This window comes from Drosophila sechellia, chromosome 2L, assembly GCF_004382195.2.
Source record: "Drosophila sechellia strain sech25 chromosome 2L, ASM438219v1, whole genome shotgun sequence".
Classification (NCBI taxonomy): Eukaryota; Metazoa; Arthropoda; class Insecta; order Diptera; family Drosophilidae; genus Drosophila; species Drosophila sechellia.
Window position 1 is genome coordinate 10,227,881 of NC_045949.1, and position 19,071 is coordinate 10,246,951.

Below are 19,071 nucleotides of genomic sequence, written 5' to 3' on the forward strand. Positions count from 1 at the left end.
GCTTTGACAACTCTGGAAACACATCGATTAACGTAGCTGAAAATTGTTTTATGTTTAATTAAATACAGGCGAATAGCCCGAGATCTATTTGGTGTTATGAGCGTACAGAAGTCACCACCGTTTCCCACTTAAAACTTTGTTAGCTGTTGAGTTCGTGCAGCAGTTGCCCAATCCTTGCAGAGGAAACAAATTTACTTGTGCTTTGGTGTTGTTAGACACACACTCACTTTTCATCGGTGGAAAATCAAATTTGGGACCAGGCGCAGAAGATTCGTCAGGATGACGACCAAGCACATCTATTCCACGACCAATTTATCAGATCAGCAATTAAAGGAGCAGGGAAACTGCCTGTTTGCAGCCCGAAAATATGACGACGCAATAAATTGCTACTCAAAGGCCATCGTAGGTGTCTCACATATTTTGTTATTGTAATGTGTATTTTGTTGTTTACATATGCATATGCTCCATATAATGTGTAGATAAAGAACCCCACAAACGCCACATACTTCACAAACCGAGCCCTTTGCAATCTGAAACTGAAAAGATGGGAACTGTGCTGCCAGGATTGCCGACGCGCCCTCGACATCGATGGGAATCTGTTGAAGGGACACTTCTTCCTGGGCCAAGGACTCATGGAAATCGACAACTTTGACGAGGCTATAAAGCACCTTCAGCGGGGTTAGATAATACCTGGCCTTAGATGTTCTCTACCCTAACTAATCATATATTAAACTTATAGCTTATGATCTGTCCAAGGAGCAGAAGCAGAACTTTGGGGATGATATTACACTGCAGTTGCGACTAGCTCGCAAAAAGCGCTGGAATGTTATGGAGGAGAAGCGAATACATCAGGAAATCGAGCTGCAAAGCTATTTAAATGGGTAAGATGAACTCTCTAGATGCATTTGCAAAGTAAATTTAGTCATCTAACGAGGTAAAGGCATTTTTTGGAAAAATTCAAAAAATGTCATTACGGTTAACTAATTTTACAAAAACTAAATTTTTCTGTTTTAGTTTAATAAAAGGGGACATGGAAAGCCGTTTGGCCAATTTAAAGCTGAATGGAAGTGTACACGATGAACAGCTGAAAGACAAGCAACAGGAAATTGAGCAAGAATGCGTAAGTCGGACTTTAACCAGTTTATTGAGCTGAGTTTACAAGCTAATTGTACTTTTTAGGATGATCATATTAAGGAACTTAACAATATATTTTCTAAGGTTGACGAACGTCGAAAGGTAAAAAGCTTAATTAAAATTAACCAATATTGAGCAGATTTTTTTAATATTGTTATTTACTTATTACAGAAACGTGACGTTCCCGATTTTCTATGTGGCAAAATAAGTTTTGAAATATTAACTGACCCTGTGATAACTCCATCTGGAATTACGTATGAACGAAAAGATATAGAAGAGCACTTACAGCGGGTTGGACATTTCGATCCTGTGACACGCGTTAAGCTCACTCAGGATCAACTAATACCAAATTTTTCAATGAAGGAAGTGGTTGACTCTTTTATTGCCGAGAACGAATGGTCTTTAGATTATTGAGTTATTTATTAGTTGGCATTGTCATTGTAATTGATTAGATGTTAGAACCCAGTTCCCGTTGTCTAAAAACCAGATTAGTGATAATAAATGTGGATCTGCAATTGAGATTTATATTGTAATTGGATAATGTGTAATTATTATTAAATTAAACAGAATTTTCAAAATATAAATAAAAAAGCTTTTGCACGATAATGTTAACTTTAACTATATCGATAGTTAGTTAGCGGTAGTGTGAAAACAATATCCAATTAGTCCAAAAATTGGTGATATCTTGACAAAGCTAATTATCGATATACAGTTGTTTACAGATTTGCCGAAATCATTTTCAAAGGAACTTTTTGATGTGAATTCACAATTGGCTTTACTTTGGTTTTATTTGTTTAGTATTTATTTAACAATACTATGGATGCGGATCAAAGTCAATCGCAAATGGAGGGGTCGGCCCAGAATGCTCGCATACTGTGTCTGCAAAATCTGATCGAAAAGAATATTGAGATAGGTAAGTAAAATCATAAATCACTAATATCTGAAATAACTAATTGAATTACAGAGCAACAAATTGAAAACAACACCTTCGGCCAGTCTATCGCGGCTATAGAGGAAATCATTCAAACAGCCAACGATATCAACAAGGGACATGAAGACCGCCGTACACACTCCACGGAACTTGTCCTGGACACGGAGCTACTGCGTCGCAATTACGAAGTTGTGGGAAAAGCTATCCAACATAACACCAACTTCACGGACCGAATGGTGGCCATGGCAATCGTAGGTTCACTGCATAGTTTCCTTATGCCTAACCGTAATTTTTGATACTTCCATAGAACGATTTGGTTTTCAAAGAGAACGAAGAGGATTGGGATGCTCTTTGTTCATTGGCTATTCAGTTCGGAAGACCGCTCTTCACCAATGATAGCATGCTGCCCTTCATAGATGTTACTCCGAAGGTGGTGGTTCAAAAGCAACGTGCTCCCCGCAAAACGAAATCTCAAGTAAGTCATTTGTTAAACAATTTCTCACAGTAATATTTGTTCATATTATTATGGATATTGTAGGTAGATGAGAAGCGTCCAGAAAAGAGTGACCAATTGGAACGCAAGGACGAAGGAGCAGCGTCCGTTACTTACATGCTGAAGCAAATAAGACAAATATATCGAGAGGGCAATCAAGAGCCAATTCCGTACTTTAAACTGATTTGCAATCCAAACAATTTTATGGACACCGTTCAGAACGCCTTGCAACTTTCGTTTCTTGTCAAGGAGAACTATATTTCCATCGAAAATGGCGAGGATGGTTTGCCTTTGGTTCGCGTTGTGAATTCAAAATCAGTCGAAGGAAACGCACCGGCCCAGGCTATTTGTTCCATCGATGTTTCCTTTTGTGAGGTTCGTATTGCAATTGATGTTTAAAGCATTATAATTGATAAGAATTATATTACAGAAAATGGTAAAGCACTACAACCTACATGAGCCAATGCTAAAAAGACTTCCGGTTAGTGACAAATAAATATATCAGTTGGTTCATATTAAAAGTTTATATTGTTATTAATAAAACACACAGAACGTTTAAAGTTACTCATGTACCGCATTCAATATTATTCTACCAACACACACTCGAATGTTATAAATAATCGGGTAATTGAAAGTGTTCTTCTCCCCAAACATTAAGTAATTAACGTAATATCAACACAAAATCATTAAATGAATTTTTTTACTCAAGCAGTTACTTCATAGTTCAAACAGTTCCCCCAATATTTTACTACGAATCCGCCCCTGCCATTATGTCAATTTTTATGACCGCCTACAAATTGTGAAATATGTAGAAGGGGCACTTATGAAGTTATAGCGACATGAAATAGTTAACTCGCTTGTATGCTATATATTTCGGAACTAAATATTAGTTAAGTTGTTTACTTATAACTTTGACCAGTTTCGGATTATGTTCTAAATCCTTTTTACCTGAGCTCAATGGGTGGCATACCAAGAACTATACAATTTAATTACTTTGCACAGTGGAATAATGAATGAACTGCTCCATTAATTAAAAAATCACTCCTGTGCTCGAGATAAGTGCACTTTCGGTTGCACAGCCTCTATTAATTGAATTCCGTTAACTTAACTCCACAAAGAGAAATTAAGATTAATTAAGATTTATTGCACAATGAAGCTTAGGGTTAATTGCATCTTGGCGGTCGACGGAGTTTAAAAGGCTTTCGGTGAAGTATAGCCTTTTATAAAAGATCAGTGCTTCTATTCAAACTGGATGTAGTAGATCAAGTTACTCGATGCACTATTGTCTGAGATTTTGGGGCTTTCTACTTCATGTGGGCGAAGAGAGTTGACCCAAGTGCAGGAAACTAAGCTAATATGTAATTATATATAAAACCAAAATGAAAATTTATTGCTCCATATCAGCATAGCAACAAACGACCTAATTAATAGCCACCCAATCTTCAAAATACAAAATTAATGATGCACAAGCGCAGTTTCAATAAGTTGCCAAGTTGGGCTTTGTCTTAGTAAAATCCATTGAAAAATTCTACTTCTATGAAAAGCGTAGTAAATACATTTAATCAGAAAAAATAGTTTTTTTTTAAATCAGAAATTATTAAAAAAGTTTAAAGAAAGGAAAGCTGTGAGATAAAGGATAATAAAACAAAAGTGTCCTTAGATAAATTTGCATAAATTTAAATAAATAAATTTAAATAATAAATTTATAAGATATTTGTGTTTTTATGCATATATATTCAAAAATCAATTAAGCTTCAAATTAAATTTAGCTTTCTTATTTTCTAAGCCAATTTTTTAAGTTCTTGCCATTATGAGAGACTTATTCTCTTAGTTTCTGTGTGGGAAGCTTAAGTCCGGATTGAGTTCTGCTAAATTATAACCAATTTGGGCTCCATAAATTTCCTTGGATCACTTTCGCATTAAGCGTTTGCGTAAGGTTCGAATGTACATTTGTTCTCGCATTGATATTCCGCTGAAAGCTACATAAAGTTAAATGCATACATATGCAGAGACATCACCCACATTATTGTAACTCACCCGTGGTCACAGGCACACCTGCGGTCAGCTAAATAGCATACCTGAATTTTAAATGAAGTGTGGACTATGTACGATTTGTCTTGCGAAAAGTAGCATTATATTTTTCATAACTTGAAATATTGAATTATGAAATTGAAATATATTCAATTATATTAAACTGGTATATATTCAGTTAAGAATATTGTTATTCCACTTGAAAGAATTAAGCAAAAGCGATATTTTAGCCCTAACTATTAAGCGTCTGATAAAATTTAAATCTAAAATATTTATAAATAATTTTCGTTCAATGTAAATAGTAACTACTTTTTCGACCATAGCTGTGCTGTGGATGTGCGCCTATCTGTATGTACGCACGTTTGGCTCCAGACTTTTGGGTGGCGCTGGCAATCGACTCCATGCCCATGTGAGTGCTGTGGCTGGGGTTTGGTGAGATGGTGGACGGGGGATGGGTCCCCACTCCGCCGCCTCCTCCCGGTGGAAATCGGGGAGCCACGGGTGCCGTTGTTAGCACCACTCGATCGCCAGAGCTGCGCTGATGCTAGCGGCGCGCTCTGCCTCCAGCACTTTTGTTCCCAAAGCGGCTTTCCCGAAAATTCAGTTCGGATTTCAGTTCGGATTTGAGTACCACGCGATGAAGACGACGGCTTCAATTAATCCAGAATTAGGCGTGCAGTGATACACGGGGTGCTATATATTTGTATATTTTTTGCAAATATCTAATCGATCGAATAACTAATCTTAGAAAATTGCAAAATCCCAGTGTTGCTTGTTTAGTGATTTTGTTACAACATTTAAGCGGAGATCCTTTCGATCCTTTTAGTTAAGAGCCAAATTAAAAAAACCTATATATCTAAATAACTAATTTAATAATTTTAGCGAGCGTAACGAAAAACTAAGGTATTCCGATAATTGATCGATTTGAGTGACATGTCCTTTTCTTTTTTTGGAAACCTTTTCAGTGAACCTATATCTTCACAATTGTTCGGTTTGTTAACTCTTCAAAGGTCCGAAGACATTTTGAATATGGGCTTAATTGCATTTTGGGGGAAATGCGTATAATTGATTCGGGTTTCTCGTTGTGGGACAAACCAATTCACCTCACTCATGTCGAGTCGTTATCTGTCCGATGACAGTAATCACTCAAGTACTGAATGCATAATGAAAGAAAGCCCTCTGTCGATGGAGTTTTCAATTTTTTTCGAAAAAAAAAAAAAACGCCAACATTATTTTGCACGCCTTAAATGTGGCAGCGTAATTGCAGTCATTTCCAGGTTTTAGGATCGATCGGATAATAATAATACAGGCAGTGAGCCGCAAAGGCAGTTGTCCAAATCTGAAAGCGAAATCAACTGACAGGCACATACTAGCATTTTTTCTTCATAGATTTCAATTTAATTTAAACAATCCCATCTGCGCGCACACACATGTTTCAAAATTGCTTCCCGTTTTGCTAATTGCGGAAGTTTCACATGTAATTTATGGCAAAGCGAAGCAGCGTCAATGACGAAATACAAGAATGCCCAGAAAATATGACATATGTATCAAAATATTTTGGTGCCCCCAAGTAATTCGCCTTCCTCTGTCGAAACGATTGAACATTTTCCAAACACTTCAGTTTAATGCAAGTTCTTCATAATATCCGCACTCTTCGAATTGAGTGTTTTCGAGCTCAGTGGCATGCTGAAGTGCTAATGCCATTGCAACACACATGGGCAAATGCAGTTTCAAATGCAACGATTGGCTCAAAATGGCCCTATTGACACAGTTAAGTAGGCAAAGTCCATTGTGACATTAGGAACACGCATACCCGCCAACTCGTACACTTCTAGGGTATGCAATTGCCGCTCCACGAATGTGTGTCACTGGCGGCATAGCACTTTGCTCTTTATAAGGAGTCCAGAACATTACATAGTATATATACAATATTATGATATGAAAATAAAGCTAAGATTTCATGTAGCTGGGATCTAACTAAGCATCCTTGCCAAGTTCCTTTAGTTATTGCCAAAATATATAGTCTAAAATCCTATCAGAATATGTTTTATATAATAAGTTCGCTTTAAGCTAAAATTCCCAAGTCGCAGCTTGAGAACCGAACTGATTTATATATAATTATATAACATATTTGTGCGTATTTGTTGTATACGCAATAGTTGTGTGCTCATATACATATGTAGCTCCAAAATGTTGAGTGGGTGTGGAGGCTTCTAATGAAATACGCCCTTCCCATTTTTGTTCACGGATGTTGGTAGTGTATGCTATTTGCTACATTGCTATATGCTGCCGAAAGTACATCCATTCCAGTCGAATAGTCACGGTCGGTTTAATCGTAATCAATGAAAATAATGGAACTTGAGTTCCTCTGTGCCGAGCTGCTAATACAAAGCCTCTACATGCGTACTGGCAAACATTAAAGATCGCTTAAAAATAGCTAGCGAATTTATCTACAAGTACATAGAAAAATAATCTAAATACATGTAGGCTATTAAATATTAGGCTGTTGTATCTGGAATTCTTAAGTACGGCACACGTTTTGTTTTTTGGATAAATTGAAATTAAATGTATCTGCTTGACTTTTACAGGCTTAGAAATGGCGAAGCTTTTGTTAATATTCAGGTAAGAAAATATTATCTCGAAACGCTGTGTAGCTCAATCTTTACCGAAAAAAACGAATAGATGGGCTTTTGAATAGATACAAATTTGATAGCACAAAAAGTGGGCGGGGTGAACATCTTGCTCAGCTGGATTTAATCAAGATTTGTTTGCCCTGCCGCCGAACAGTGGCTCGTTTTCACAGAAAACGTTGTAAAAAGTGTGGATCTAGATACTTCAAAGAAGTTTTTTGCCTTTAAGATTGCATTGCTGTGCTGGGAATCAATCGGAAGTGATTCAGAGATGAGATTGAACTGATGAAACAGTCAATTTCCGCTTTTAAACTATTCTTCTATAAACAATATATTGTATTTTTATTTTATTAAATACTATTTACAGTATTCTTACAATTCTCGCAACGATACACGATTCTAGTTTTGTGCAGGCCGATTTAACAACTAAAGAGCGAATTAAGGTAGGTCCTTCGATATAAACTATAAAGTTTAAAATGCTACAATTATTATTTTGTCTAATCTTATTACTGCTTGGAATTCATTCATTACGTTCAATGCCCATTTAAAGTGTTATTATAAATTATCACTTTTGAAAAATATGTCATGTTGGTGTTGATAAGCTAGAAGTTTAATTAATGTCAAACTAATAGTGCTGTATGTCATAAATTTGTTGTAAAGTGCTTTAGTTAATGGTCATAAATTGATGAAATCATGTTTTTTATTTTGATTTTACTCACAGAAACATCAAGATTGGCTCAGAGAGCACCAAAAACCCAAAACGAAAAAGAAAATCTCAAACAACTCATATTATGAGCTGGCAAACCTGTGGCATACGAGAAAGGATCTATCACCCAAGCAAAAACCGAATAATAAGGAGGAATACTTGGAGAACGAGACCACTAATAAAATATCCAATAAATTCGATGCAAAAGTATTAAAGTCAACAACGATTATATCATTGAATGGCACCAATCCAAGTACATCGACATCCAAATCTGTACTGGAAACCACGACATTGCCAAGTGTGACTACCAAGGATCTCTTCAAAAGTGGCAATGTGGCGACCACAAGACAGACTCCAAAAGTGGAGGAAGTGTTCTCCTCTCCCAATCCACCACAAGAAGCAACTTCGGTAACTTCGAAGAAGGCAAAGAAGAAGGTGTATCCATATCCACGTTGGGACAAATGGAGCGACTGGAGTTCCTGCTCCCGAAGCTGCGGTGGTGGCGTTAAGTATCAGGTTAGGAAATGCATAAATCGGTGAGTTATATATACATACTAATACTACTTCTTAAGATTTATAGGGTATTATTGGTATTATGGAATAGTTTGAGCTATATGCTCTTATAAGCCTACAGTTTGCATTCATTAGCATGTTTTGAGATAATATCCCTACGCACTCTATTCTTTTACCGATTTCAGTAACCTATTGACGAATAATCAGCTTACGAGTAATGCATGTGTCGGATACTTTAAGCGGTATCAACTGTGCAATGATGTGCCATGCGACGAACAATCCCCGGATTTTCGGGCCTCCCAATGCTCGGCTTACAACGATAAAGATTTTCATGGTCATCGATATAGGTGGGAACCCTATGTGAAGGGTATGTGCATTTATGATCTGTAAAATGGTTTCATTTGAAAAAACCCTACAGCATCTGGATATATTTCATTTCTAAATCCTACAATCTATTAAATACTTTAAATTTGTTTATAATAATTTATAGATGACGCTGAATGTGAACTAAACTGTATGCCGTTTGGAATGAAATCTTTTGCTACACTGAACGAATCCGTAATTGATGGAACTCCATGTGGACATCCAGCTGAATATTTTAGGTCGCAATTTTGGGAGCGCGCTGTTTGTGTTGATGGAGCTTGTAAGGTTAGTACATTTAAATAAATAATAATAATGCTAGAAAAATACAGCAGATATATTTAGTGAATTCTAAGATATGATGATTTGATTAGATTGAATTTTTTTAAAATATTTTCTGCAATTTAAAATAAGATATTTGTGCCACCACCAGCAACAAAGCAACGATCGCACATTAAAAGCACTCATTTTTCGATACTAGAGCTTTTTCAAGTACAAGAATCCAATTGAAAACTTAGTATTGGTTTTACATTGAATCAAAAAGCACGCAGCATTTAAAGTGATCCCTAATGAAATTCAAACAATTAATTTAAAGACAATTCGGTGTATATAAAGTGTTAATCGATATCTAAATATTAACCTTGATTTTTGTTTTCAGTATCTCAAACTATAAGTTTCTGTTCATTCAAAGATCGCATACTTAAATAAAAGTGAAACTGTTAATCAGTTAATAAATAAATATAACTGATATGACATTTGATTTAATATATGATATATCAAATAAAAGTTATAAGTTATCCCTTAGCTTGTTTTTACTTGATTTGCGATACAATTTAATTTGCCTTACTGATTGAAACCCTTTTAACCTGTTTTATTTAATTAAGTATAGTTTGTCGAAGGCTTTAAATTTTCAAATTGATTCTTGAGAAGCGGAATAGGTCAACAAATCAAAGTGGAAATAATTTCATGAAAGCAAAAAACTGGAATAAGTCCAATGAGCTTAAATTCAGTGAATTATTTTAGTAAACACATTGCCGCAGTTGTGCGTACAGAAAGTCGATCCAAAAAGCAATTGCTTATAGAACATATGCCCCTTAATATGGCTGACTGAATGTATTTTGTACTCATTTATTTTGTTGTTTATGTTGTATGCTTAATAAGTGGCCAATAAATAATGTTTTTGCAAAGCCCACGAATTCCACTCGTACGAGAATTACCCTGAACTTACCATATATAAAGGCGTATTCTTAGTGTTCCCCTGCAGAAGCTGTAGATAGTTTTTGTGGATTGGATCGATGTAAAGAATATTCAAACTATTAAATATATAGATAAAGTAGTTGAAAAATTAACAGATATGATAGCATTATTGCCCTTGCTGTTGCTGGTGAGTAAATATTATAGTAATACTGATCCATAATATGTTTTATGATATGAATTATAAAAACCATATTTTAGGCAGTGCAAGCCAGTGGCGAAATCGATGGATTGTATGCGCACAGTGGATCCGTGAGCTGTGGCGGATTACTTTGCCGTCCCGTCACGGGCATCTTCACCAGAGATCCGCTGCCGGAACATGCCTATATACATGTTACCACACTGCCAGTGGGTGCCTCCAATATTTCGATAACTGAACTCAAGAATAGCATCAACTTGCTGGGTAATATAGTACTTCCTCTGACATTGCATAGTGCCCATGATGATTATCAAATCTTGGTATCCAGTTCTGCGCACCTCCAAGGAGCTGGCCATTTTCAATGGGGAGAACACTGTCTCGGAGAGCGGATCCTACGAAGCGGTTGGTGCCGTTTTCGACTATCATCGAATCGACGGAGCTGAGGACAGCAATGGGGTGACCGAGTGGATCACGAGCATTGGACCCATTCGGGATTCATTGCAACTTATGGTAGAGCCCCCCACATATAACTCTTTTTATATACTTTTATATATTTAGTTATTATCTCTTAGGTTTTCACCAAGTCTGCCAATAATACTGGTGTAAAGTACGAGTACATGCTGCCCATAGTTTCCGAGTCCGAGGAAAACGAAATGTCGCTGGAGAGCAGCGATGGCCTGTTGAGATCCGGTGTGGAGGACACCAGTTCATCCAGTAGCTCGCGGGCGGGACGCAAGCGTATCTTTAATTGGAAAGTAATTGGGTTCAGTGGTTGCACGAAATCCTGTGGCGGCGGCACGCAGACACCCATCATCCGTTGCATTCGAAAGAATCCATTGCGGTATTACTCGCAGCGACGTTGCATGCACTCCGTGAAACCGGTGTTGAACGAGAACCTATTGCACTGCAACACGCAACCCTGTCCGGCGAATTGGAGATTGGACGATTGGGGCGAGTGTCGCTGCTCGTCGAGCGGCGGCCTGCGGCGCAGGGAGGTTAGCTGCGTCCAGGAATTGGCTTCCGGACTGGTCATACACGTCGATAAGGCCGCCTGCATGGAGGATCAGCCACCCATGCAGAAGCAGTGCGAATGTCCCAAGAATCGGCGACGCAATTTATCCCGATACCGCCTGTCAGGCACTTTGGAATCCTCATCGAACAGCAGTCAAGTGAAGAGGAGCAAAATCGATGGCAGCGACGCCACGGCCATTTGGTTGACTTCCGAATGGAATCAGTATTGCTCGGTCACCTGCGGTTCGGGCGTTGAGTATCGCACAGTATTCTGTGATCGCTCCAAGGCCGGCGAGCAGCGATGTGATCCCAGCACCACTCCGGAAAGTCGTCGTCCCTGCGAGAAGCCCGCCTGCGAGGTGGGTGATTGGTTCAGTGGTCCTTGGTCATCGTGCAATGGCGATTGCTTCGACCTGACCCGCACGCGCGAGGTTCTGTGCATCCGGAACCAGCTGATCACGGAGCACAGCGAGTGCACGCCGGAGCTGAAGCCGCAATCCGTCGAGAAGTGCTCCCACGAGGAGGTGGAGTACTGTGCCGCCCGTTGGCACTACTCGGATTGGTCCGAGGTAGCCAGATACTTTTTGATTTGTGATGCGGATACGATATCTGATGGCATTCGTTTCTTGCAGTGTACCAAACCATGTGGTGGTGGAACCCAGCGACGCAGTGTAAGATGCTTGGAGTACGACATCAAGATGAACGCCTTGCGGGAATCAACGCATTGTCGCTACACCAACAGGGAGCCAATATATCGCAATTGCAATGTGGAAGCGTGTGCAGGTGGGTTTCTACTTGGAATAATTTGTTAAATTTATATATTTCTTATATTATTTACTTGACAGAAGTTCCGAAAACTGAAGTGACTCCAGTCTGCGCGGATAAGTTCTCCAATTGCCAGTGGGCTTCGCAGGCAAAGTTATGTAGCTACGATTATTACCGCGATAATTGTTGTTTCTCCTGCACGGGTGGCATTTAAAGTTCGTAGTTCGTAGGAGTCTTAATTAATTTATAAAGCGACTATTAACCGCCGTGCAGAATAGTTAAAAAAATATTATCAAGCTTTACCCCCGCATATAACATTTTGTTAATTCTAGAACTTAGTATTTCTGACACTAAAGCTCAAAAGCAAGCTTGCAGGGAAATGCAAAAGTTAAAAATATCGATCGAAAAGAATGTATTAACGCAATTCAATAAAAACATACTAAAGTAAACTAGATGAAGACTAAAACATATTATTTAGTGAAATTATAATATTCTTAAACGTAACATTAAGAAACGAAAAATGATGTTGTTTCATACGCAACCACATGAATTTCAATAAAACAGAGATTAAACGAAGGCCTTTACTTTATTAATGTTATATAAAACATTTATAGATATTAAACATATAATTAGCCTATTTTTAGAGGGTGTAACCCAATATTTGAAAGACTATTCGAATTGTAAAGAAGTATATAACTTCAACAAAGCCCAGAACACTAAATCCCAGGAAAAGTCCGGCTGTTCCGCCAATCGAAACTAACAATGGAATTAATTAAAAATTAAAGAAAGTATTAAATTATTTAATTAGTTACCCAAAAGATCGGTCAGTGAGAATATAACTTGTCTTCTTAGTCGACTTTGTGGCCAAGATTTTACTGATACAGCGCTTCCAATTCCTCCCAGTAATTGTTTTGCTCCGGACATGGGCTAAAAAATTATTGGAATATATTTTAATGTTTTTCTTTTATTTATTAAATATGGCTTAATGTGAGACCTACATTCATGGACTTCATTGTAACTACTGAATCAAGACAGTTTTGTTCGCAGTAGCAAGTATCTGGATTCTCGTGTTTGCCGTTTTCCTCGTACAACTTTAGAAAAAAACCTATGAAAGGTAAAAATATTTTATTCACAAAGAACATTATTTTATTTAAAAGATTTTTTTTTTATTTATTTTGCACTTACTTGCATGTTGGGGAAAGCACGATCTTAAAGTTTTATAATCGCACACAGGCTTGGGGTTTGCAACTAAATGAAACAGTCAAAATTTTCAGATTTAAAAAAAATGAATTTCTAAACTTACTGCGATTGGGATAAAAATGTGGGATACATTTGCAAATTTTATATGCCAGATTTATCCTGCATTCTTGCTGACAAATATTTCGAGTGTAGAATGGAAAGTGGGTTAAATTGGATTCGTGGGGAAATCGGCATCTTCTCATGGCCACCGTGGTATCTCTGGGAATTAGTGTATTATTTTATAGAATTATTTTAGCTTATAAAATAAACTTATAACTCACTGCTCTAGATTATCCTCGGCAGTAATCTCTTCGGTGCTCAGATCGTACAAAACACCATCGTAGGCATAATCGGAATTGGAATCCACTTTCATTACCTCAAATGCTGAATGTGCAAAGGCCTTTGAGATGTTTAGCACTCAATAAACTGCTTAATTAATAACTAGTTCAACTCACAATTATAGCAGGACCCTTGAAGCCGAGTAAAGCGTATTGCGTATCCTTTTGAAAGAAGGAGCCAACCTGATATGGAAGTCGTATGTTTTCGTACTCATACTTATTGTATTCTGGATATTTTCCGAATATAAAATACCGCGAGCTGTATTCCTCCGTTAGTCTAGAATTGCCAAGGTAGCACAAACCCCACTCAGTAAGAACCTGTTGGAAATAAATGTAAATCCAAATTTTCAGACTCTAAATTAGAATTCAAAAACCTGGCGGACATGAATAAACATCGCACCATCCATACAGCGAATGCGTTCATTGAAATTGGGTTCATATGTTCTATCGTAGGTTAGATTGTAAATTAACTCGGTATAGTGTTCCGGTTTCAGACCTATATCCTCAATTATCTGATCGATCTGCTCGTTCTGGGGAATATTCTGAAAGTTTATGTACGTCGAATTGGCCAAGTTCTCGAGAAAATCCCATAAAATATCTCTTTGCGGTCCCTTTATGCCATTGGTACTTGAAATGTATTGTTAATAATATGAGTAATATGATTACTTTTAGTTATTTACCGACAAAAATCTGCGAAATATGTGATATTAAGTCGATCCACCGGACAGACTGTAACACTTGGGATGGTTGTATTCCAAAATATATAGTTTCGCTATGATTAAAAACAATAAATTATTGTTTGTTATTAGTTTATTGGAATTTTGCAATACTTCGATTCCGATATGTGTGCTTTTGGTGTAGTAACGATCTATCGATGACAAGCAGACAATTATGCAATAATATATCGATGCAACCAGTAGAATTAGCCACAGGAATCTGGAATTGGAAACGTATTTTAATCACTAATAATTAGTTTAAGTAATTAACTTACTTCTCGAACAGTATAAGCATTGAATCCGTGAGGTAGCGAAATCCATGTATGCAACAATTGTTGAAATACAAAACAAAGTAGTTTATTACTATTTTTGAACCCTTTCTGTACTTCGAGTTCTTAGCCACCATGATGTTAAAATTCAAAAGATTCCTATTTGTTATTGAGTATGAGTATCCAGTTCTTAGGCGACTAAACAATAACTTTCTAGACCACAAATTTTATACCAATTTTACCTCTTGAAAAGTCATAAATTCTTTAGCGTGACTAAGCTCGGAAATGGCTTTCTGCTATTAAGCAGCAGCTAAGTTCATTATTTATTTAAAACTATTACATTTTGCACTTGCGCCACTCTGACATTTGGAATGTTAGTTGTTTATTATACTTACACTACTTCAAATAAACGCTAGTCAGAGAGAAACAAATTACATTTTGCTAAACAATTTGTTTAATGAAATTACTTGTTACACATTTATATAAAATTCTCGATATGTTTAATCAATATATAAAGTTTTTGTTCGCATATGTGGATAGTATACTAAATGAAAGTGCAGTGGAACTATTGCTAAACTTTAATATAACTTAAAAAATTCATAAGCTTATATTTTTGCAAAGTCGTTATATATCTTTATTGATTCATGATGGAATATACTTTTGTTGGATTATAAATGTGCGAATCTGCATGGGAACCAGTGTGACCACGAATCCGGAGGCGTTCATCGTTGAATTGGCCGACAAGGGGCTGTGAGGAGCATGGTAATATTCCACGGAGTAAGGAATGGTACCGGTGCCATCTTGGGCAAATTTGAATCTCTTCACGTCCTCCAACAGCATATTGCCATCCAGAGTGGTTTCCCAAATCTGATATCCATCTAGTGACTCAAAGAGTGGATAAATGTTGAAGCTAACCACGTTTCCTTCCGTATTGAAGTTCTCCAGTCGTATTAATATTTGGTCCTTTGAGTAAGGTTCCAAGGAAAGCAATTCCACGGATTTGGGAATACCGAAAAAGTCGGGAATCATGTTCTTCTTTACAGAGGCGACGCCATTGGACTTGCTGAAGAACTTCCAGAAGTGTTGGTCCAACTGGTGTTGCAGCAATCTTTGATTTGGTTTTCCAGCAACAGCATCAAGGATTAGGGATATCTTTCCCCTTGCAATCAAACCAGTTCCATATTGTATCTCATTTAGCGCTTCACCCACTCCAAATGCATCATCGTTCAAGAGACGACGATGGAGCATCAGCTCCAGTTCGCCATCATTTAGGCTGGATCCTCCCTGGGCTCTATCATTCAGCAGGGTGATTCGCTTTTCGTTATCTTGCAGGGAAATCTGCGCAGTCACCGGGTAATAGTTTCCACTTATGGCCTCCGACATATCCGGCGTGAAGTGCTCCCGCTGATTTCTCTCTCGTTCCAGGATTTCGCGACCATTTGAGTCTGTGTAGAACTTGCCCTTCGAAGATATATTGCTTGAAAACCGGGTGATTATCTCCTTGCCAACATCATCATCCGTTGGAATCGGTCCGACCAGCCATTCAAATTCAACACGATTCACGTCCTCATAGATCCGGATTACCTGGGAGATCCATTCGTTGACATGCTGATGGACTTCCTTAACCCTGGTGCCATTATAGAACGATAGCTCCACCTTGTTGTTCACTATTTCAATATCGCCAGATGGACGGAAAACATAAGCGCCGGATGATCGGTTTTTCGATTCACCATTATTGCCGCGATAACCCTTGTATATCCCGAAGGTCTGCTGAATATTTTCCGTAAATCCGTTCATTTCCACAGTTTTCAAGCCACCCGATGTGGTATCAAAGGTCAGTTTTACCAGCTGAAATGTGATAGTTAAAGTTAATGGTTTATATATAATAAGATCAAGCTATATCCTTACAGAAGTCTCTACTGTTAAGTCATCCTCAGTTTTCTCTACGGGAAAATAGACTTGATCTTCTGCAATATTTTTCGGTGTTGGTAGCACGCGAATCAAAAAGTTGGCTATTTTATCAACACTGGCTTTAAAAACCAACTCGTGCTGGGTATCATTAGGTCGATGTTCCAAAGCCAAAACTTGCCAAGAAACGGGAACCACTTCCGAAAACACTTCACGACCTATTTGAAGTTTTAGAAATATTAGTTATTATTCCGAATGGATTTAGAGTACATACCTTTCTCATCGGTGACTATGTAGTTCTCGTTCTTCGCCGGAACACGCACATATTGGGTTGAGGAATGAGCCAATGGATTAACCAGGGTCACAATCACATTGTTGGCAGTATCCTGGGTGAAGGCACAAACACTTATGTTCAGTTCCAGGCAACTCTTGAACTCCCCGGAGGTCAGGTTGGTCAGAGATCGTAGGGCATCTCGGGCGCTGTTTTCAGCTCCAATGATGGCCTTGAACAACATGCGATCGTAGTCGCTGGCAACCGCCTGTTTTTCGGTACCCGTAACAGCATCATGATGCTGCATTATGCCCATCGCCTGACTCAGATTATCCAGATCTTCGGAGTGCTGGGTGCCACTCAAATTGGCCAACACACTCAGCTGTTTAACAGTTTGGAAGAAGTGATTGCCATCCCTGTGGAAACGCTTTTGGGTGGGTCGTGAGGTGAAGTATCCGGTCCAGTAGGAGTGCGAATCGCTGGAATACGGAAAGAAGTCCTCCGTTTTGTTTGGCCAAGTTTGCTTCAATTGGTGCAATTCATAAAGATAACACGAGGGTGTGGAGTAAAATACGTTAACTTGGGATCCCGACGATTGGCGATCGTTGACGTACCTGATAAGTATTATAGCAAAGCCATCGATAAGAAAGATAGTAATGTTGAATACAACTTCCTGTTTTGCATGCCAATTTGTTGCCGTACTCACTTGATAAGTTTGTCCATATTCTTGAAGTTAACTGCCGCATCTTCGTACTGAAAATCATCTCCCATGGGCACCATGATGTGAGTGGATCGATACGACTTGGCCATGTTCCTCACATAGTCTATAAACTCGCTGACCCTCGCATCCACGTTATTATCATAACTCTCGCCATCGATAATTGGTGCATCCTCGCAATTGATATCGAAACAGAATCCCGGAGGAGCTGCATAGTGATTGTAGAGCATGCCAGTGAATACATTCGAATTCTTTAGGAACTCGCTCGACTGCCAAATCATCTCCATTTCCAGGTCCAGCATACGTTGCTTCTTATCAACGTAGTCCATGCGTGCGAAGAATTCACCATTAAATGCCATTTGTGCGAACATGGAGGCCATTTCCCGGGAATGACCAAATGGATCGATTTGCCAACCAACCGTGGGACGTCCACAATCGCCAAAAGTATCTTTAAGATATCTGCAATAGAATCAACTATATATGTTATAGTTTTAACTTTTATGGAAGTTAACCTACCTTAAACCCAGGTTAAACTGATCTATAACACTTTGGTAGTGAACGGTGGCCTCATCGTTCATGCTCCAAGCTCCACCCGCGAATTCCAAACGTCCTTGGGCCACCAACTTCTTCACCGCCTTTTGGACCGTTTCGGCTTGTTCCGAATACCATTTTGCGAAGAAAAACGTTTCCACCTGGATGAAGCGCCTCGACGAATCCTTGAGGAGCTCCTCCACCACGGTGTCCAAAATGTACTGGACTCCAGCGTGCTGTATCTTGTTCTGGCTACCATAATAATACTGATCCACTGTCTTTAGCCATCCAACGTCGTCGTGCGAATGCGGCACCAAGTGCACATTGATCATGTTGAGTTTCGGTGCGGGACATGCCTACAATTAGAGGGTATACTTGAAGATACATGGCCCAACAAATATGTATCTACTTCAGAATGGGTTACCTCGAATCCACAGGTTGCCTCGCATATCGCTGTGTTCAGTAGAAACAGTGCGATAAATGCGAGTGTGCCACCGAAGTATTCCATTTCGGTGAACGCGGAGCTCCTCGGGGATTGGTCTTATCGGTAGCGTTGAGTCGAATAAAATGAAACGAGAAGTGGGGCAACTCCTTAGACCCCAGCAATGTGGCACTTGAGGCGATAAACCTTGTACTGCGATCGCATTATTAACTTGAGTGGGATTATGAAATTAAAATCCATTTAGGAGCCACGGCGATAAACATTTACACCCCAGATAGTTGGGAAAATACTCGTTATTATTGGTTTGTTTGTACTTACGCCCGTGTAAACCTTCATTCACATTCGCTAAAAATAATGATTATGTATAGGAATGAACTTTAGGTTTGCCGCTTATCAACTGAGTTTTCAAAATAAACATAAATATTCGCATTTGTTTATGTTTAATTTGCAGTCAACGACTTCTGTATTTTGCATTATAATTCTTATCACCGCTGCAATCGTTTCAAGTAATTAATTATTCAGATTACGAATGGAAGCTTTATGAATTTGTACTCAATCAAGTGGTACATATGTGCATACATAAATAGTTGGTAGTTAATACCAATTATAGTGGTAATATGATTTTCTTCAAGGATTCATATACATATATATGAACTAACACTTTTATTTTTA

At 38.4% G+C, this 19,071-nt stretch overlaps 5 protein-coding genes across 9 annotated transcripts; 3 read left to right on the forward strand and 2 right to left on the reverse strand.

The window, feature by feature from the left end:
- The first annotated feature begins 3 nt into the window (after positions 1-3).
- LOC6612005 (E3 ubiquitin-protein ligase CHIP) lies at positions 4-1,655 on the forward strand. Its single transcript, XM_002036486.2, has 6 exons — positions 4-402; positions 480-678; positions 740-881; positions 1,015-1,120; positions 1,180-1,236; positions 1,306-1,655. The coding sequence occupies exons 1-6, from the start codon at positions 280-282 to the stop codon at positions 1,546-1,548; spliced, it is 870 nt and encodes a 289-aa protein (XP_002036522.1). The 5' UTR covers positions 4-279; the 3' UTR covers positions 1,549-1,655.
- Positions 1,656-1,841: 186 nt separating this feature from the next.
- Positions 1,842-3,122, forward strand: LOC6612006. The gene is made up of 5 exons (XM_032722087.1): positions 1,842-2,047; positions 2,099-2,316; positions 2,373-2,540; positions 2,604-2,933; positions 2,989-3,122. Exons 1-5 carry the CDS (start codon positions 1,951-1,953, stop codon positions 3,052-3,054), a joined length of 879 nt encoding a protein of 292 aa, XP_032577978.1. The 5' UTR covers positions 1,842-1,950; the 3' UTR covers positions 3,055-3,122.
- A 2,079-nt stretch (positions 3,123-5,201) lies between these two features.
- Positions 5,202-12,543, forward strand: LOC6612007 (thrombospondin type-1 domain-containing protein 4). Of its 4 annotated transcripts, none has more exons than XM_002036488.2 (11): positions 5,202-5,279; positions 7,178-7,211; positions 7,587-7,662; positions 7,941-8,461; positions 8,624-8,805; positions 8,929-9,086; positions 10,254-10,455; positions 10,520-10,701; positions 10,764-11,771; positions 11,835-11,985; positions 12,048-12,543. In XM_002036488.2, the coding sequence occupies exons 2-11, from the start codon at positions 7,186-7,188 to the stop codon at positions 12,179-12,181; spliced, it is 2,640 nt and encodes an 879-aa protein (XP_002036524.1). In that variant the 5' UTR covers positions 5,202-5,279; positions 7,178-7,185; the 3' UTR covers positions 12,182-12,543. The 4 variants fall into 4 exon arrangements, with proteins under 4 accessions (XP_002036524.1, XP_032569929.1, XP_032569928.1 ...); XM_032714038.1 differs by having other exon boundaries at positions 12,051-12,543; XM_032714037.1 differs by lacking the exon at positions 5,202-5,279 and adding an exon at positions 5,324-5,492.
- On the reverse strand, positions 12,535-14,736 carry LOC6612008 (sodium channel protein Nach). Of its 2 annotated transcripts, XM_032714042.1 has the most exons (11): positions 14,536-14,731; positions 14,375-14,480; positions 14,225-14,316; positions 13,919-14,171; positions 13,662-13,862; positions 13,488-13,606; positions 13,271-13,425; positions 13,153-13,215; positions 12,966-13,072; positions 12,780-12,894; positions 12,535-12,723 (listed from the first exon to the last, which is right to left on the reverse strand). In XM_032714042.1, the coding sequence occupies exons 1-11, from the start codon at positions 14,664-14,666 to the stop codon at positions 12,608-12,610; spliced, it is 1,458 nt and encodes a 485-aa protein (XP_032569933.1). In that variant the 5' UTR covers positions 14,667-14,731; the 3' UTR covers positions 12,535-12,607. The 2 variants fall into 2 exon arrangements, with proteins under 2 accessions (XP_032569933.1, XP_032569934.1); XM_032714043.1 differs by lacking the exons at positions 12,535-12,723; positions 12,780-12,894; positions 12,966-13,072; positions 13,153-13,215; positions 13,271-13,425 and having other exon boundaries at positions 13,502-13,590; positions 14,536-14,736.
- A 398-nt stretch (positions 14,737-15,134) lies between these two features.
- On the reverse strand, positions 15,135-18,626 carry LOC116800215 (lysosomal alpha-mannosidase). The gene is made up of 6 exons (XM_032714036.1): positions 18,382-18,626; positions 17,943-18,313; positions 17,415-17,885; positions 16,712-17,322; positions 16,438-16,655; positions 15,135-16,377 (listed from the first exon to the last, which is right to left on the reverse strand). The coding sequence occupies exons 1-6, from the start codon at positions 18,463-18,465 to the stop codon at positions 15,172-15,174; spliced, it is 2,961 nt and encodes a 986-aa protein (XP_032569927.1). The 5' UTR covers positions 18,466-18,626; the 3' UTR covers positions 15,135-15,171.
- Positions 18,627-19,071: the final 445 nt, after the last annotated feature.